At 36.8% G+C, this 14,943-nt stretch overlaps 1 protein-coding gene across 2 annotated transcripts in view; it reads left to right on the top strand.

Annotated features, from left to right (window-relative positions):
* The window catches only part of ANKRD50 (ankyrin repeat domain containing 50), a 32,583-nt gene that overhangs the window by 13,588 nt on the left and 4,052 nt on the right, over positions 1-14,943 (top strand). The window contains exons 2-3 of one of the 2 annotated variants that reach the window (XM_080796958.1): positions 7,655-7,884; positions 10,766-14,316. In XM_080796958.1, the coding sequence (XP_080653084.1) occupies positions 7,655-7,884; positions 10,766-14,313 (3,778 nt within the window). In that variant the 3' untranslated portion in view covers positions 14,314-14,316. Of the gene's footprint in view, positions 1-7,654; positions 7,885-10,765; positions 14,445-14,943 lie in introns of those variants that run through there. The other variant, XM_080796957.1, reaches the window with a different exon arrangement.

Genomic DNA, 14,943 nt, shown 5'->3' with positions numbered 1-14,943 from the left:
CAGTAGTTTGGAAGACATCAGGTCTTTTAAACAGAGTAGTAACATCGTCTGGTTTAAGATTTTAAGGGATCATGTTGGCTACTTTGTTGAGAACTGGTTTGGCGAAGGTGAAAACAAGGAAATCAGTACCTGGCTAGTGTAGAAATGAAGGTTAGAGGCAGTGGTGCTTGGGTTTGGGTAAAGTGTTGGAAGTAGTGAGAATTGCCCTATTTTGATTATTTTTAAGATTGATCTGAAGGCACGTTGGATGTGGAGTATGAGGAAAACAAAGAGGAGTTCCTAAACAAAGGATGATTCTAAAACTTTTGGCCTGAGAAACTGGGACGATGGGATTACTCTTTAATGAAACAGAGAAGACTAAGGGAAGCACAAGATGAGGATTAGAGGTCTGAAGTTTAGGTTTTGATATGTTTAACATTAGATACCTAAGCAGAGAAGTTGAGTAAGTAGTTAGATTCACAAGTCTAGATTCAGAAAAGAGGTGCTAGCTGTATATGTAAATTTCAGTGGAATATTGATGGTACTTAAGGACATTAATAAACTAATGTAAAAAGTGAGCGTATATAGAGAAAGAGAAGATCCAAGATCTGAATATTGACATAGTTCCATGTTGAAAGGTTGAGAAGATGTGAAGAGTAGATAGTGTGGTAGGAGGAGAGAGCCAAGTCCTAGGGGAGGGGGAATAGACGTGGAAGAGCTTCATTTCAGCCTTACAACAACATTACACAGATAATGCAAGAAATTAATTTGACACTAAGGAAACAGTTGAGATGGAGTGTTTAGAATAATAACAATAAGTGATGATGAAGTTTTTGTAAGACATGGTGATCAGGGAACATGTCTTTCAGAAGCAAATTTGTGTTGAAACATAAAGAATAAGAAATTCTATATGGGGGAACTTTCTAGGCAGAGGGAGTACCAAGTGCATTGGCCTAAAAATCAAAAACAAACAAACAAAAAACCAAAAATACATGTTTGGTGTTAGAACTGAAAGGAGAGCATTGTGACTGCAGCAAAAGGGAGGACTCAGGAATGACACTCAAGATTTTGGCATAAGGACTTTGGCTTAACTTGGTTTAAGTTTCTGCCTTCAGCTCAGGCACGATTCCAGGGACCTGAGATTGAGTCCCACACTGGTCTCCCTGCGCTTGTCCACTCTCATTTGCACATTCTCTCTTTCTCTCTCCATTAAATAAATAAAATATTAAAAAAAAAAAAAAGAAAGAAAAACTAGGGGATGCTGAAATACATGAAGTGACATACATGGAAAAGGCAGATGGGGAAGAACTTATTTGGGTGAGATCATATGTTAATTGTCTTTCTCTGATTGACTTATTTCCCTTAGCATAATACCCTCTAGTTAATCCATGTCATTGCAAATGGCAAGAGTTCATTTTTTTGATGGCTGAATAGTATTCCTGTGTGTGTGTGTGTGTGTGTGTGTGTGTGTGTATGTGTGTGTGTGTCTTCTTTATGTATATACCATATCATCTTTATCCATTCATCTGTTAATGGACATCTGGGCTCATTCCATGTTTTGGCTATTGTGGACATTGCTGCTATAAATACTGGGGTGCAGGTACCTCCTTCAGATCACTTCTTTAAACATATTAAATTTGAGGTACCTATGGGGCATCCACACAGGAGATAGATAGCAGATAGTTTGGGGGATTTTTACTTTTGAGTTTAGGGTGGGGTTAGGGCTGGAAAAAAATAGCTCAACATTTTTAAAGCCATAGATTGTCTTCCAGTTATAATATGACTAGTAAGGCATGGAAAATAGTACAAAAGGAAAAAAATTAAACTGTGAGAGAACTATAAGTCCAAACCTCAGTATAATGTGGAAGCTGGTATTAAATTGAGATGCAGACAAAACTGGCAGAGGATTTATGCTTTAAAATAAGTGCATACCCTGATTATCATCAAGAGTATATAAAAACTCTTATTTGGAAACATGGAGGCAGGTTATAGACTTATGCTAGAAGTTCCCCTGGACCGAGTTAAGCAGAAAGAGAGAACAAAGAGGGCTGGGAAGAATGAGTCAGACATTTGGGGGTAGTTCAGGAAAGGGTTGTGGTGAGAAACCCTGTTTTATGTGTATCCCCACAGCTTCTGATCTTAATTGGCTGGGGAGAAGTAGAAGCTCAAAGAAATTTTTCATGTTTGTAACTCTGAGTCATAAGGAGAATTCTTACAAGCCTGGGCACTGGATACTAACCTGCAGTTGCTGGTCCAGAGAAAACTACCTTACTGAAGAAGAGCTGTCACAAATATATAAAAATATATCTCAAGAACAAAAGAGGAAGGAATCTGAGAAGCAGACCACAAGAAACACTCACCAGAAAAGTGTTGCCATGGAACCAAAGAAATCTATGGCCAAACATATAGCCTTAAATGAAAATATAATTGATAAGCAACTGCCTGAGTTAAACAATTGCATGAAGCAGAAATAAAAGTGCCTGGAGTGGGATGCCTGGGTCACTCAGTCACTTTTAAGCGTCTGCCTTGGCCTCAGGTTGGGACTGAGTCCTGCATCAGGTTTCTTTCTTGGAGCAAAGCCTGCTTCTCCCTCTGCCTCTGCCTGCCATTCCCCCCTGCTTATGCTCTCCCTTGCTCTCTCTTTGAAAAATAAATAAATAAAATCTTAAAAAAAAAACAAAACACGTCTTGGAGAAAAGATGGTACAACAACGGAATGAAATGAAACATATATATATATATATATATATATGAAGGTTTATTTGTGAAAAGAGATATTTCAGATCAGTAGGAGAAATAATTTCATAAATAGTTTTGGGATATCTGTGGGGCCATGTGGAAAACAAAATTGGAATCCCAGGTCACATCTTTATGTCAGGATTAATTTGATTAAAAAGAAAAACAAAATGTTTAAAGGTTTTTTTTTTGTTTTTTGTTTTTTTTTTGTTTTTTTTTAATGTTTAAAGCTTTTTAAGAAATCATGAGGAAATTTTTTTTAAGCTTCAAGTTGGGAAGGCCCTCCCGGAAATGTGACATAAAACTCAGGAATCATAAAAGAAAAAAAGACTCTGATATATTATCTGTATAAAAACAAAAAAAAGAAACTGCATTTAAAAAAAAAATACATTAAAAAGTCAAAAGGAAAAGTAAATAGTGAAAAAATTTAGCAACAAATGTATTTTCTTAATACTAAGGAGTCCCCAAAAGGGAAAAATTGACAATATTTTGTAAAATGGGCAAACAGATATAAAAACACGGCTTAAAGAAAAGAAATATAACTCCTAGGCATTTGTAAATGTGATTGGCCTCATTATAAGCAAAATGTAAATTAAAACTACAATGATGCCATTTTTTTATGTATCTATAAGAAATAAACAGGAACTCTTACATAGCTGTTGGGAATATATATTTTTGTAATTTTTAAGGAGAGTGTTTTGTCAATTACTACTGAAGTATACATAGGTATGCCCCTTAACCTACCAACTGTAATCCTAGTAATATATGTTACAGATTTGCTTATACATTACAGAATGGTATGTAAAAGAACATGGTAGACTTAGACTGAACCATATCAATAATTATATTAAATGTAAATGGTAAATATCATAATTAAATAGCAGTTTGCTTAGTGAAAAAATGTAAGATCTAATTATATGTTACCTATAGTATACTTTGTATACAAAGAGACATATAGCTTAAATGAAAAAGAGTGAGGAAATATATACTGTGCTAACTCTAATCAGAAGATAAAGCTTACATTAATATCAGGTGATGTAAATTTTGAAGAAAAGAATACTACCAGGGGTCAGAGAGGATCATTTCATAATGATAAAGGAGCGAATTTCTGAAGGATATAACAGTCATAATTGTTTCTTACTAATAACAACTTCAAAATGTCAAAAACTAATACAGTTGCCATAAGACATGGACAGATCCACACATACCTTCTAGTATTTTAAACACTCCCCTTTCAGTAACTGATAGTGCAAATAAACAGCAGACTAGTAAGAACAATTAAACAATACTATCACCAAATTGACCTAATTGACATTTGTAGAACAGTCTATCCAACAATAACAGAGTACACATTCTTTTCAAGTGTCCATACAGCATTTATTAAGATAGATATAATCTGGGCCACAAAACAAATCTTAATAAATTTAAGGGTAGGAGTGCCTGGGTAGCTCAGTGGGTTAAAGCCTCCGCCTTCAGCTCAGGTCATGATCCCAGGGTCCTGGGATAGAGCCCCGCATCGGGCTTTCTGCTCAGTAGGGAGCCTGCTTCCCATCCTCTCTCTCTGCCTGCCTCTCTGCCTACTTGTGAAAGATTTTTTAAAAATCTTTAATAAATAAATAAATAAATAAATAAATTTAAGGGTATGCAGGTTATACAAAGTATGTTTTCTGATGACAGTTGAATTAAATAATGATAATAACACAATAACATAAAAAACCTGGGAAATCCCAACATATTTGAAAGCTATACAACTTACTTCTAAATAACCTATAATTCAAGGAAGGAATCAAAGGGAAATTATTTTGAACCAGATGATATGGAAAATACTTAAGGGACTTCGTAGTATTGAAGGGGATTATATAAGAAGAAAAGTATGAAACGGTTATTTCAGTTTCTATTGTAAGAAACTAGGAAAAGAAGGGCAAACAACGAGTAAGCAAAAGCAATGAAATAATCATCAAATCCTATCAGTTTCACCCACCAGATTTTCCTCAAATCCTCATAGCATTTGTTATAATATAATTAGTAGAGCCTAGCAGTTAAGAGTATAAACCCGGGTGACCAACTACCGGTTTGCCCAGGAGATGGGGGTGGGGAGGAGGTACAGCTAGTTTCTCAAATCACTGCTAAAAACTTGGACAAATTTTGCCAAATTTTGCCAATCCTTGGCAAACCAGGATTAATGGTCCATCCTTGGGGGTTCTGGAGTCCAAGCTTAGACTTGAATCCCTTCTTTTAACTTTGGACAAATGACTTATCTCATGTACCTTGATTTCCTCATCTGGAAATGGGTATTATAATAGTACCCATCTTAAAGAGTTTATGTGAGAATCAAATGAGTTCATGGCTATGTAAAGTACCTAAAGTATGTAAAACACTGAATTAAAATTAGCAGTGGTGCCCCACCCCCGCTTTTTTTTTTTTTTTTTTACAAGCAGTGGCCTCCCATCTCACTCTTCCCTTATAGACTTACCCTTCTTCAGGCTTTCCTTCAGATATAGCCAGTTATCTTTATAAATACAAATATAAACGTATCAATTTCCTTCTTAAAATATTTCAGTGGCTCCTTAGTATCTTTAGGTCATAGTCCAAATTTCATAATAAATTTATAAAACCCAGTATTTATGCATCTTCCTAACTTTTCTTCCCTACTCTGTTCAGTGGTCTTTCTCTTCTTCAAGACTTTGAAGGGTGAGGTTGCCACAACTAGATTTTTTTTTTTTTTTTTTTTTTTTTTGTGCTGTGCGTTGTCCTCACCCTGGCTCTTTCTCCTGACTAAGGTTCTTCTTTTTGGTTTCCCTGAGCTCTCCCCTACCCAATCCCTATAAAAAATAAGGTAAGTTGGCCCACTATGTACTCCCATAGCACTGTGTGTTATTTCTCAAGTGGCAGTGATTATGGTACAATACTATAGTATGTTATATACTATGGCATATATATTACTGTAGTACCTGTTATCCATCAACCTTCTTTGTTCTTATAATAGAGGAAATACATACATAAGGTACAGTAAATTTTCCCAAATTTAACATATTCCTTCTGGCAGTATTGCCCTTCTTCCTCCTAATTATAATTTAATGTAAAATTTATTCTAAATTTATTATAATTCCTGGAGAATTATAATTGTTTTTTAAAAACAATTCATCTGAGCACCTAATATTTGAATATTTCTTTGACATCCTCTGCCTTTCCTTTCTACTTCCCTCGAGTTGGTCATTTATCAGTCACATTAGTAATGTTACTGCTTTTTATCATAGCACTGAGCACAATGCATTGAAGTTCTTTCTTTTCCACTAGACTACAACAATGTCAAGTCTTTATTTAGGATCTGTTATGGTCACAGCACTATACTAAGTCCTGGGATACACTCATGAGCAAAACTGACATGGCCCCTGTTTTCTTGATGCTTTGAGTGTACAGGAAGAAATAAGGATTATTGATATTAAATTAGTAAGTCTAACATTGCAAATTTGATAGTGTTATGAAAGAAATATTTAATACTCTGAAAGCATAAGGATTCAGTCTTGGAAAAGTGACTCTAAGGCTTACAATTGAAGATTAAGGAGGAAAGAAGAAAAGAAAAGCACATTTCAGGCAGAGAAAACTGCAAGAGAAAACGTCCTTGTGTGGACACCTAAGTGGCTCATTTGGTTAAGCTTTGGCTCAACTCATGATCCTAGCATCCTGGAATGGAGTCCCACCTTGAGGTCCTTGCTCATCAGGGAGCGTGCTTCTCCCACTGCTTATGTGCACTCGCGCTCGCTCGCTCTCTCTGACAAAATCTTTAAAAAGAAAAAAATGAAAAAGGTCCTTGTGTAATTTTATCTAATAAAAGTCACTGAAAGAAGGCTAGTGTGGCTGGAGTAGTATTGTAAGGTTGCTCTGGCTGCAGTAGGAATTATGGGGAAGTGGTTGGCGACATGTAACATACAGAACATACTGGTGATTATGGTGGTCTGGATGAGAGAGATGATGGTAGTGTGGAGTAAGGTGGTGATGTTACAGACTGAGGTGGGTTTGAGAGATTTTTATAAAGAAATACTGGTAGGACATAGTGACAAATTAGATCTTGGTTGCTATGGGATTGCAAATTTAAGAAGAGAGTTGTAGAAAGGATTATCTGTAAATTTTTGGTATTCATAACTAAATGGATTATGTCCCTTTCAATGCCATTTTCAGCATATCACATGCTTAAGTAAATATTTGTTGAAAATGAATAAGCATTGTTTCAGTTATAAAAATTATATTCAACTATCCAACTGCAGTATAAATTATGAGTAGGAAATGCAGTCTTCTGTGGAATTAAATGTAATAATTTGTTCTTTAACACTGAAAGGTGAACATACACCAAATGGGACCTAGATAATAGGAATTTATCTTTGTACCATCATTAAAACAAAATTTGCGCGTGACAAGCTAGTATAGCTGCAGTCATTTTGTAAGAGAAATAGTAATGAAACATTTCTAAATTGTATGGGACACTTGATATTTTCTTGTTATTAAGGTGGGCCCCAAAGTTGGTTGTTTTTTGTTTGTTTGTTTGTTTGGTTGGGTTTTTTGTAACACATTTTAACTTGGTTATAAGCAATTCAAGCTTTTTATTGGTGATTGAAAAAATCAGGATTGGAATATTGAAATGTGGTTTCCTAAAGTTCCTACTGTCCTCCTTAATTATGCTGAATTACTAATACACACACACACACACACACACACTCCCTTGCTCACACACTTTATTGTGGAAAATGTTGTTACTAAAAATGTGAACTATTTAGGATTAGTATTCTTAAAGTAAGAAACTGAAACTTGTACAATATTTGTATCTAAAACTTAATTTATTTATTCTTAACACATATTTCTAACCTGTATGACTAATGTCTGAATGAGAAACTAAATGTCATAGCCAGTAACATTCAAAATGTTCATGTGGGTGTGTTTTACAGATGTGTTCTCCTCCCTCTTTTGGGAATGAAGCCTCCCCAGCAAAGCCTCTATCTACTTGTTGATTCTGTTGATGAAGGATGTAATATCACTGAAGGTGAACAAACGTCTACCAGCTTATCTGGAACTGTTGCAGAGCTTCTGGCTGGTCACCATGAGTTCTTTCCACCATGGCTATTGCTTCTGTGTTCTGCCCGAAAACAGAGTAAGGCTGTTACTAAAATGTTTACCGGTAAGTGTAATTACTGCCATGTATGTATATTGATGTGTTATTGATATATTTCTAAACTGTCTTATCTTCTAAACTTTCTGTTGGCATTTTTGTGCAAATGCCACACTGGTTTAATATTTTTTATCTTTTGTACACTTCCCAGCCCTTATTGTCACCAATATTATTATTCTGAATTATATACTTTTACTTTTATTCCTCTGGACTGACTTTAATACCATACTTTTTAAAATTATAACTATTAATGATATAAACAAAAAATATTAAATTTAGTTTAAACTTGTAAGAGAAGTTTGAAATATGAAATACGCTTTCTTTCCATCCATGAACATAGCATATTTTTTCGTTTACTCATTTTTTTTCCTAGACTTTTACCAGTTTCCCTTGCCAGTGTCCTCCGTATTTCTTTCTACTTTTTACTGTTGTTTTAAGTTGTGATATATGGGTTTTGAATTGAAATGAGTGCATTCAGAATTAAAATTGGTAGGTGTATCACCTTAGGGAAGGAACATTAATATTTTTACTGGATCTAAATAAGTTTCACCCACTCATATCTGAGGATTTAACATTGTTGGGAAGAGATTTTTCTCTTTCCTGGGGTATTAAGTACACTAACCAGTAAGTAGCATTTTTATTAATGGCTTCAGATTAGAGTCAATTTAATGAAAATTACTTTGGCCCTTAAGCAGAATCTTGACTGCCTATGAGGATATTATTGTGGGCTAATGGCAATTGATACATGTTATGGGACTGAAGGAAATAGCCCATTTGAAACTGTTTTGTGCACAAATTAATCCTCAAGTATTTTTGGAGATCTTCATACATAATTATTTATATTTGGTTATAAAATAATACATGCTCCATATAGAAAATGTTTTAAATGACAGGATACTCAAATATTAACATCTTTCAGGGATAAAGTATTAAATAACCACTCTTTAACATTGTGTGTTAAATTCTGTATATGTTATCCTACCTAGTTGAGATCATACTTATATCAATTTGATTTCTTGCTTTTTAATAAAGTTTAACATTTATAAGCCTTTTAGTGTCACTATGTATTTTTTTAATAACTATTTTAGGGTTGCCTGGATGGCTCAGTTGGTTTAAGCGACTGCCTTCGGCTCAGGTCATGATCCTGGAGTCCTGGGATCGAGTCCCACATCGGGCTCCCTGCTCGGCAGGGAGTCTGCTTCTCCCGCTGACCTCTCTCCTCTCATGCTCCGTCTCTCTCAAATAATAAATAAAATCTTAAAAAAAAAAAACAAACTATTTTAATGGCTATGTAATTTACTAGGGTATCAACATGCCAGAATTTATTTGACTTTCTTATTGTTTTACTTTTAAGTTTAATTTTCCTAGCCCCTACCCTCAAAGATTCTTCGGGATAATAAATAATTTCAGTGAGCAACAGGTTATAAATCCTGGCACACATCCTGTCATTGTCATTCTACTGTCAGTAGCCCTAAGAAGTTTCATACCCTGGGAAATATTTTCAGTAAGAATACAAAAGTGGTTCAACAGAGTATGGTCCAATATTTCAGTAAATCCTGTTTTTATTCCCTTAAAAATGATGAGAATTTTTCAGCCTTATAAAAATGTGTTAAAGTGCTTTGTATAGCAATGTATTAAATTGTGCTTATTCTTAATAAGAGAACTGCATATGTAGTGATTAGAAGTTGCAATTTTTAAAAAAGTATTTTTAGTAAAGTTAACTTAAGATAATCAAATTATTAACAGGTATTCTCAGTTCTGTTTTAATGAACAGGTAACTATCATTAATGATGAACATAATAATTTATTCAATCTAAGTACATATTACTAAACACTTAGATTTGGAAGAGCTTTATTTTTTAAACTGTAAGCATTTTGTGTGTATTCTTTCTGAAAGTGTATTTATAATAGTAATTCAGAGGCAGTGACAGGTAATACTCTTAATTGGATATAAATATTCAGTCCCATCATTAAGGCTAGTGTACATTTAGGTATATGGATGGAAATATATAAATTTTTACTGTGAAAAGATAAGCTTTATTTTATTTTTTTTTAAAGATTTTATTTATTTATTTGACAGAGAGAGATCACAAGTAGGCAGAGAGGCAGGCAGAGAGAGAGGAAGGGAAGCAGGCTCCCCGCTGAGCAGAGAGCCCGATGCGGGGCTCGATCCCAGGACCCTGAGATCATGACCTGAGCCGAAGGCAGAGGCTTTAACCCACTGAGCCACCCAGGCGCCCCAAAAGATAAGCTTTAAAAATAAGCAAGTGTTATTATTATCTCTGGCAACCTTTTTTCCTTAGTCATTTGGTAGTTCAGAAAATCTTACTAAGGTGTTTTCATGGATATGTATGTAAGACTTTCTAATGTTGAGTTTAGTATCTCTTGTCATTAAAGTTGAGGGGAACCCTGAGCTACTAATAGAATAAGAAATAGTTCCTTTTGTAGATCAGAAAATGGAATACTTTATCTTCCATTAGTGGTTTTTATGGAAGGAAGAGAGAACTGATTTATATACTCATAGATATTGTGACACCTGGGTGGCTCATTTGGTTAAGCAGCCGTCTCTTAGTTTCAGCTCAGGTCATGATCTCAAGGGTCATGGGATCAAAGCTCCCTGGCAGGTTCTGTGTTCAGTGAGGAGTCTGCTTGAAGATTCTTTCCCTGTGCCCTTCCCCCACCCACACATGCTCTCTCTCTCAAATAAATAAAGCTTAAAAATATATATGTATATGTGTCTATATATACTCATAGGTATTAATTTATTTGTATTGATTTATTATTGATTTCTTTGCTTATTAGTTTATTATATATCGAGGACATCCTCTTCAAATATATGGCAGCTTCTGTAATCATTTTCAATTGATGACATCTACTTTTGTCTCTTTAGGTTTTCGAAAAATAAGCTTAGATGACCTTCGGAAGGCATATATTGTTAAGGATGTTCAGCAGTACATCCTTCATCGTTTAGATCAAGAAGAAGCTTTGCGACAACACCTCACAAAAGAAACTGCAGAGATGTTAAATCAACTGCACATTAAAAGCAGCGGATGCTTTCTTTATCTAGAGCGAGTTCTAGATGGAGTTGTAGAAAATTTTATTATGTTAAGAGAGATTCGTGACATCCCAGGAACTCTAAATGGTCTCTATCTCTGGCTGTGTCAGAGACTTTTTGTAAGGAAACAGTTTGCAAAAGTTCAGCCCATTTTGAATGTGATTCTTGCAGCCTGCCGGCCTTTGACCATAACGGAATTGTATCATGCGGTATGGACTAAAAATATGTCATTAACCTTGGAAGACTTTCAACGTAAGTTAGATGTCCTCTCCAAACTTCTTGTTGATGGACTAGGAAATACTAAAATACTGTTCCATTATAGTTTTGCAGAGTGGCTTCTGGATGTGAAACACTGCACTCAGAAGTATTTATGTAACGCAGCAGAAGGACACAGAATGTTGGCTATGAGTTATACCTGTCAAGCCAAGAATTTAACACCATTGGAAGCACAAGAATTTGCATTGCATTTAATTAATTCAAACTTACAATTAGAGACAGCTGAGTTAGCTCTCTGGATGATATGGAATGGTACACCTGTCAGAGATTCCTTGTCTACTTTAATACCCAAGGAACAAGAAGTGCTACAGCTGTTGGTTAAAGCTGGTGCTCACGTTAACAGTGAAGATGATCGCACGTCGTGCATAGTCCGACAAGCCTTGGAAAGAGAGGATTCCATTCGGACATTATTAGATAATGGAGCTTCAGTAAATCAGTGTGACTCAAATGGGAGAACATTATTGGCTAATGCTGCATACAGTGGCAATCTTGATGTAGTGAATTTACTTGTCTCCAGGGGAGCAGATTTAGAGATTGAAGATGCCCATGGACATACACCACTTACCCTAGCTGCTAGACAAGGACATACCAAGGTGGTTAATTGTTTGATTGGGTGTGGTGCAAATATTAATCATACTGATCAAGATGGTTGGACAGCATTAAGATCTGCTGCTTGGGGTGGCCATACTGAGGTAGTTTCTGCACTACTTTATGCGGGTGTAAAAGTGGACTGTGCGGATGCTGATAGCCGAACAGCTTTGAGAGCAGCAGCTTGGGGAGGACATGAGGATATTGTACTGAATTTGCTACAACATGGTGCTGAAGTCAACAAAGCTGATAATGAAGGTAGAACTGCACTGATAGCAGCAGCATACATGGGCCATAGAGAAATTGTGGAACACCTCCTGGACCACGGAGCAGAAGTGAATCACGAGGATGTTGATGGCAGGACTGCGCTCTCTGTAGCTGCACTTTGTGTGCCTGCAAGTAAAGGACATGCATCAGTTGTTAGTCTTTTAATTGATCGAGGTGCTGAAGTAGATCATTGTGATAAAGATGGCATGACTCCACTGCTGGTCGCTGCCTATGAAGGACATGTTGATGTGGTTGACTTGCTTCTAGAAGGGGGAGCAGATGTAGACCACACAGATAACAATGGTCGTACACCCCTCTTAGCGGCAGCTTCTATGGGCCATGCCTCCGTTGTAAACACGCTTTTGTTTTGGGGTGCCGCTGTGGATAGCATCGATAGTGAAGGTAGGACAGTCCTCAGCATAGCTTCAGCCCAAGGAAATGTTGAGGTAGTACGTACTCTACTGGACAGAGGGTTAGATGAAAATCACAGAGACGATGCCGGATGGACACCTTTGCATATGGCAGCTTTTGAAGGTCACAGATTAATATGTGAAGCACTTATTGAACAAGGTGCTAGAACAAACGAGATCGATAACGATGGACGAATACCTTTCATATTAGCTTCGCAAGAGGGTCATTATGATTGTGTTCAAATACTATTGGAAAATAAATCCAACATTGATCAGAGAGGTTATGATGGAAGAAATGCACTGCGGGTTGCTGCATTAGAAGGGCATAGAGACATTGTTGAATTGCTTTTTAGCCATGGAGCTGACGTTAATTACAAAGATGCTGATGGGAGGCCTACGCTTTATATTTTGGCCTTAGAAAACCAACTTACAATGGCTGAGTATTTTCTAGAAAATGGTGCAAATGTAGAAGCAAGTGATGCTGAAGGAAGGACAGCACTTCACGTTTCCTGCTGGCAAGGCCATTTGGAAATGGTACAGGTTCTGATAACCTACCATGCTGACGTCAATGCCGCAGATAACGAAAAGCGATCTGCTTTGCAGTCTGCAGCGTGGCAGGGCCACGTAAAAGTGGTTCAGCTTCTGATTGAGCATGGTGCCATTGTTGACCATACATGTAATCAGGGTGCAACTGCTCTCTGTATTGCAGCCCAGGAAGGGCACATTGATGTTGTGCAGGTTTTATTAGAGCACGGTGCTGATCCAAACCATGCTGATCAATTTGGACGCACTGCTATGCGTGTTGCTGCCAAAAATGGACATTCTCAAATAATTAAATTATTAGAAAAATATGGTGCATCTAGTTTGAATGGCTGTTCCCCATCTCCTGTGCATACAATGGAGCAAAAACCTCTGCAGTCGGTGTCTTCAAAAATGCAGTCATTAACAATTAAATCAAATAGCTCTGGCAGTACTGGTGGAGGGGACATGCAACCTTCGTTGCGTGGTTTACCTAATGGGCCAGCTCATGCATTCAGTTCTCCTTCAGAATCTCCAGATTCTACAGTCGATCGTCAGAAGTCGTCGTTGTCAAACAATTCCCTGAAAAGCTCAAAAAACTCATCTTTGAGAACTACTTCATCTACAGCAACGGCTCAAACAGTGCCAATTGATAGCTTTCATAACCTGTCCTTTACAGAACAAATTCAGCAGCATTCGTTGCCACGCAGTAGAAGTCGACAGTCAATTGTTTCCCCGTCTTCCACAACGCAGTCCTTGGGACAGAGCCATAATTCACCAAGTAGTGAATTTGAGTGGAGTCAGGTAAAGCCCAGTTTGAAGTCGACTAAAACAAACAAAGGGGGGAAATCAGAAAATTCCAGCAAATCTGGGGCAGCTGGGAAAAAAGCTAAACAAAATAGTTCTTCACAGCCAAAGGTTTTAGAATATGAGATGACTCAGTTCGATAAAAGAGGGCCTACCGCCAAATCGGGGACGAATGTGCCACCTAAGCAAATGCCCGCAGAATCGCAGTGCAAAATTATGGTACCTTCGACTCAGCAAGAAATTAGTCGATCTCAACAGCAATTTCTTATTCATCAACAAAGTGGGGAGCAGAAGAAGAGAAATGGGATAATGACCAATCCAAATTACCATCTTCAGAGCAACCAGGTTTTTCTTGGTAGGGTGTCAGTCCCGCGGACAATACAAGACAGGGGGCATCAGGAAGTGTTAGAAGGGTATCCTTCCTCCGAGACGGAATTAAGCCTTAAACAAGCCCTGAAGCTTCAGATTGAGGGTTCTGACCCTAGCTTCAACTATAAAAAGGAAACGCCGTTATAAAAGGTAACATTTCATCAACATAGAGAATAAAATATCAAAAATATGGTTCCCTCTACTAAGGATACTCTTTTCCCTAATAGTCACATGGCCAATTCCCTCGCCTAATCTATTCAGATGCCATCCTCTCTCTCAACAAGCCCTTCCCTTAGCATCCTTGTGAATTCGGATTGTCCTGCCACCAGCACTCTTTTTTCCTTTCCTGCTTTTTGTTATCCAAAGAACTTATTTTTTAGTATACTTTATATATTTTATTTATTATTATGTTTATTATTTGTCTCTTCCCAACTAAAATGTAAACTCTGTGAAAGTAGGGATTTTTATCTGTTTTGTTCTCTGACGTATTCCGTGTATTTGGAATACTATTTGGACCTGTAGTCGTTTCTCAGTGAAAATGTATTGAGTATGTGAATGGATGAATGAATGAGTGAATGAATGAATGAATGAATAATACTACTTAATGGATCTCAGATTAAGAATTTCCTCCTATACCGTCATTTCCCCTCTTCGAAGTTCTTTGACGGTAATGGAAGGAGGGGAGAGGACCATTTCGGTAATCCTCACATTTTGGTTTGAATAAGATAGTGTATGTAGTGCTTAGTAGATAGGTAGTCAGTGTTAATTTCTTTCCTT

Source organism: Martes martes, assembly GCF_963455335.1.
Source record: "Martes martes genome assembly, chromosome: 2".
Lineage (NCBI taxonomy): Eukaryota > Metazoa > Chordata > Mammalia > Carnivora > Mustelidae > Martes > Martes martes.
The sequence above is the reverse complement of the archived record's forward strand: the minus strand, read 5'-3'. Positions and strand labels throughout refer to the sequence as shown.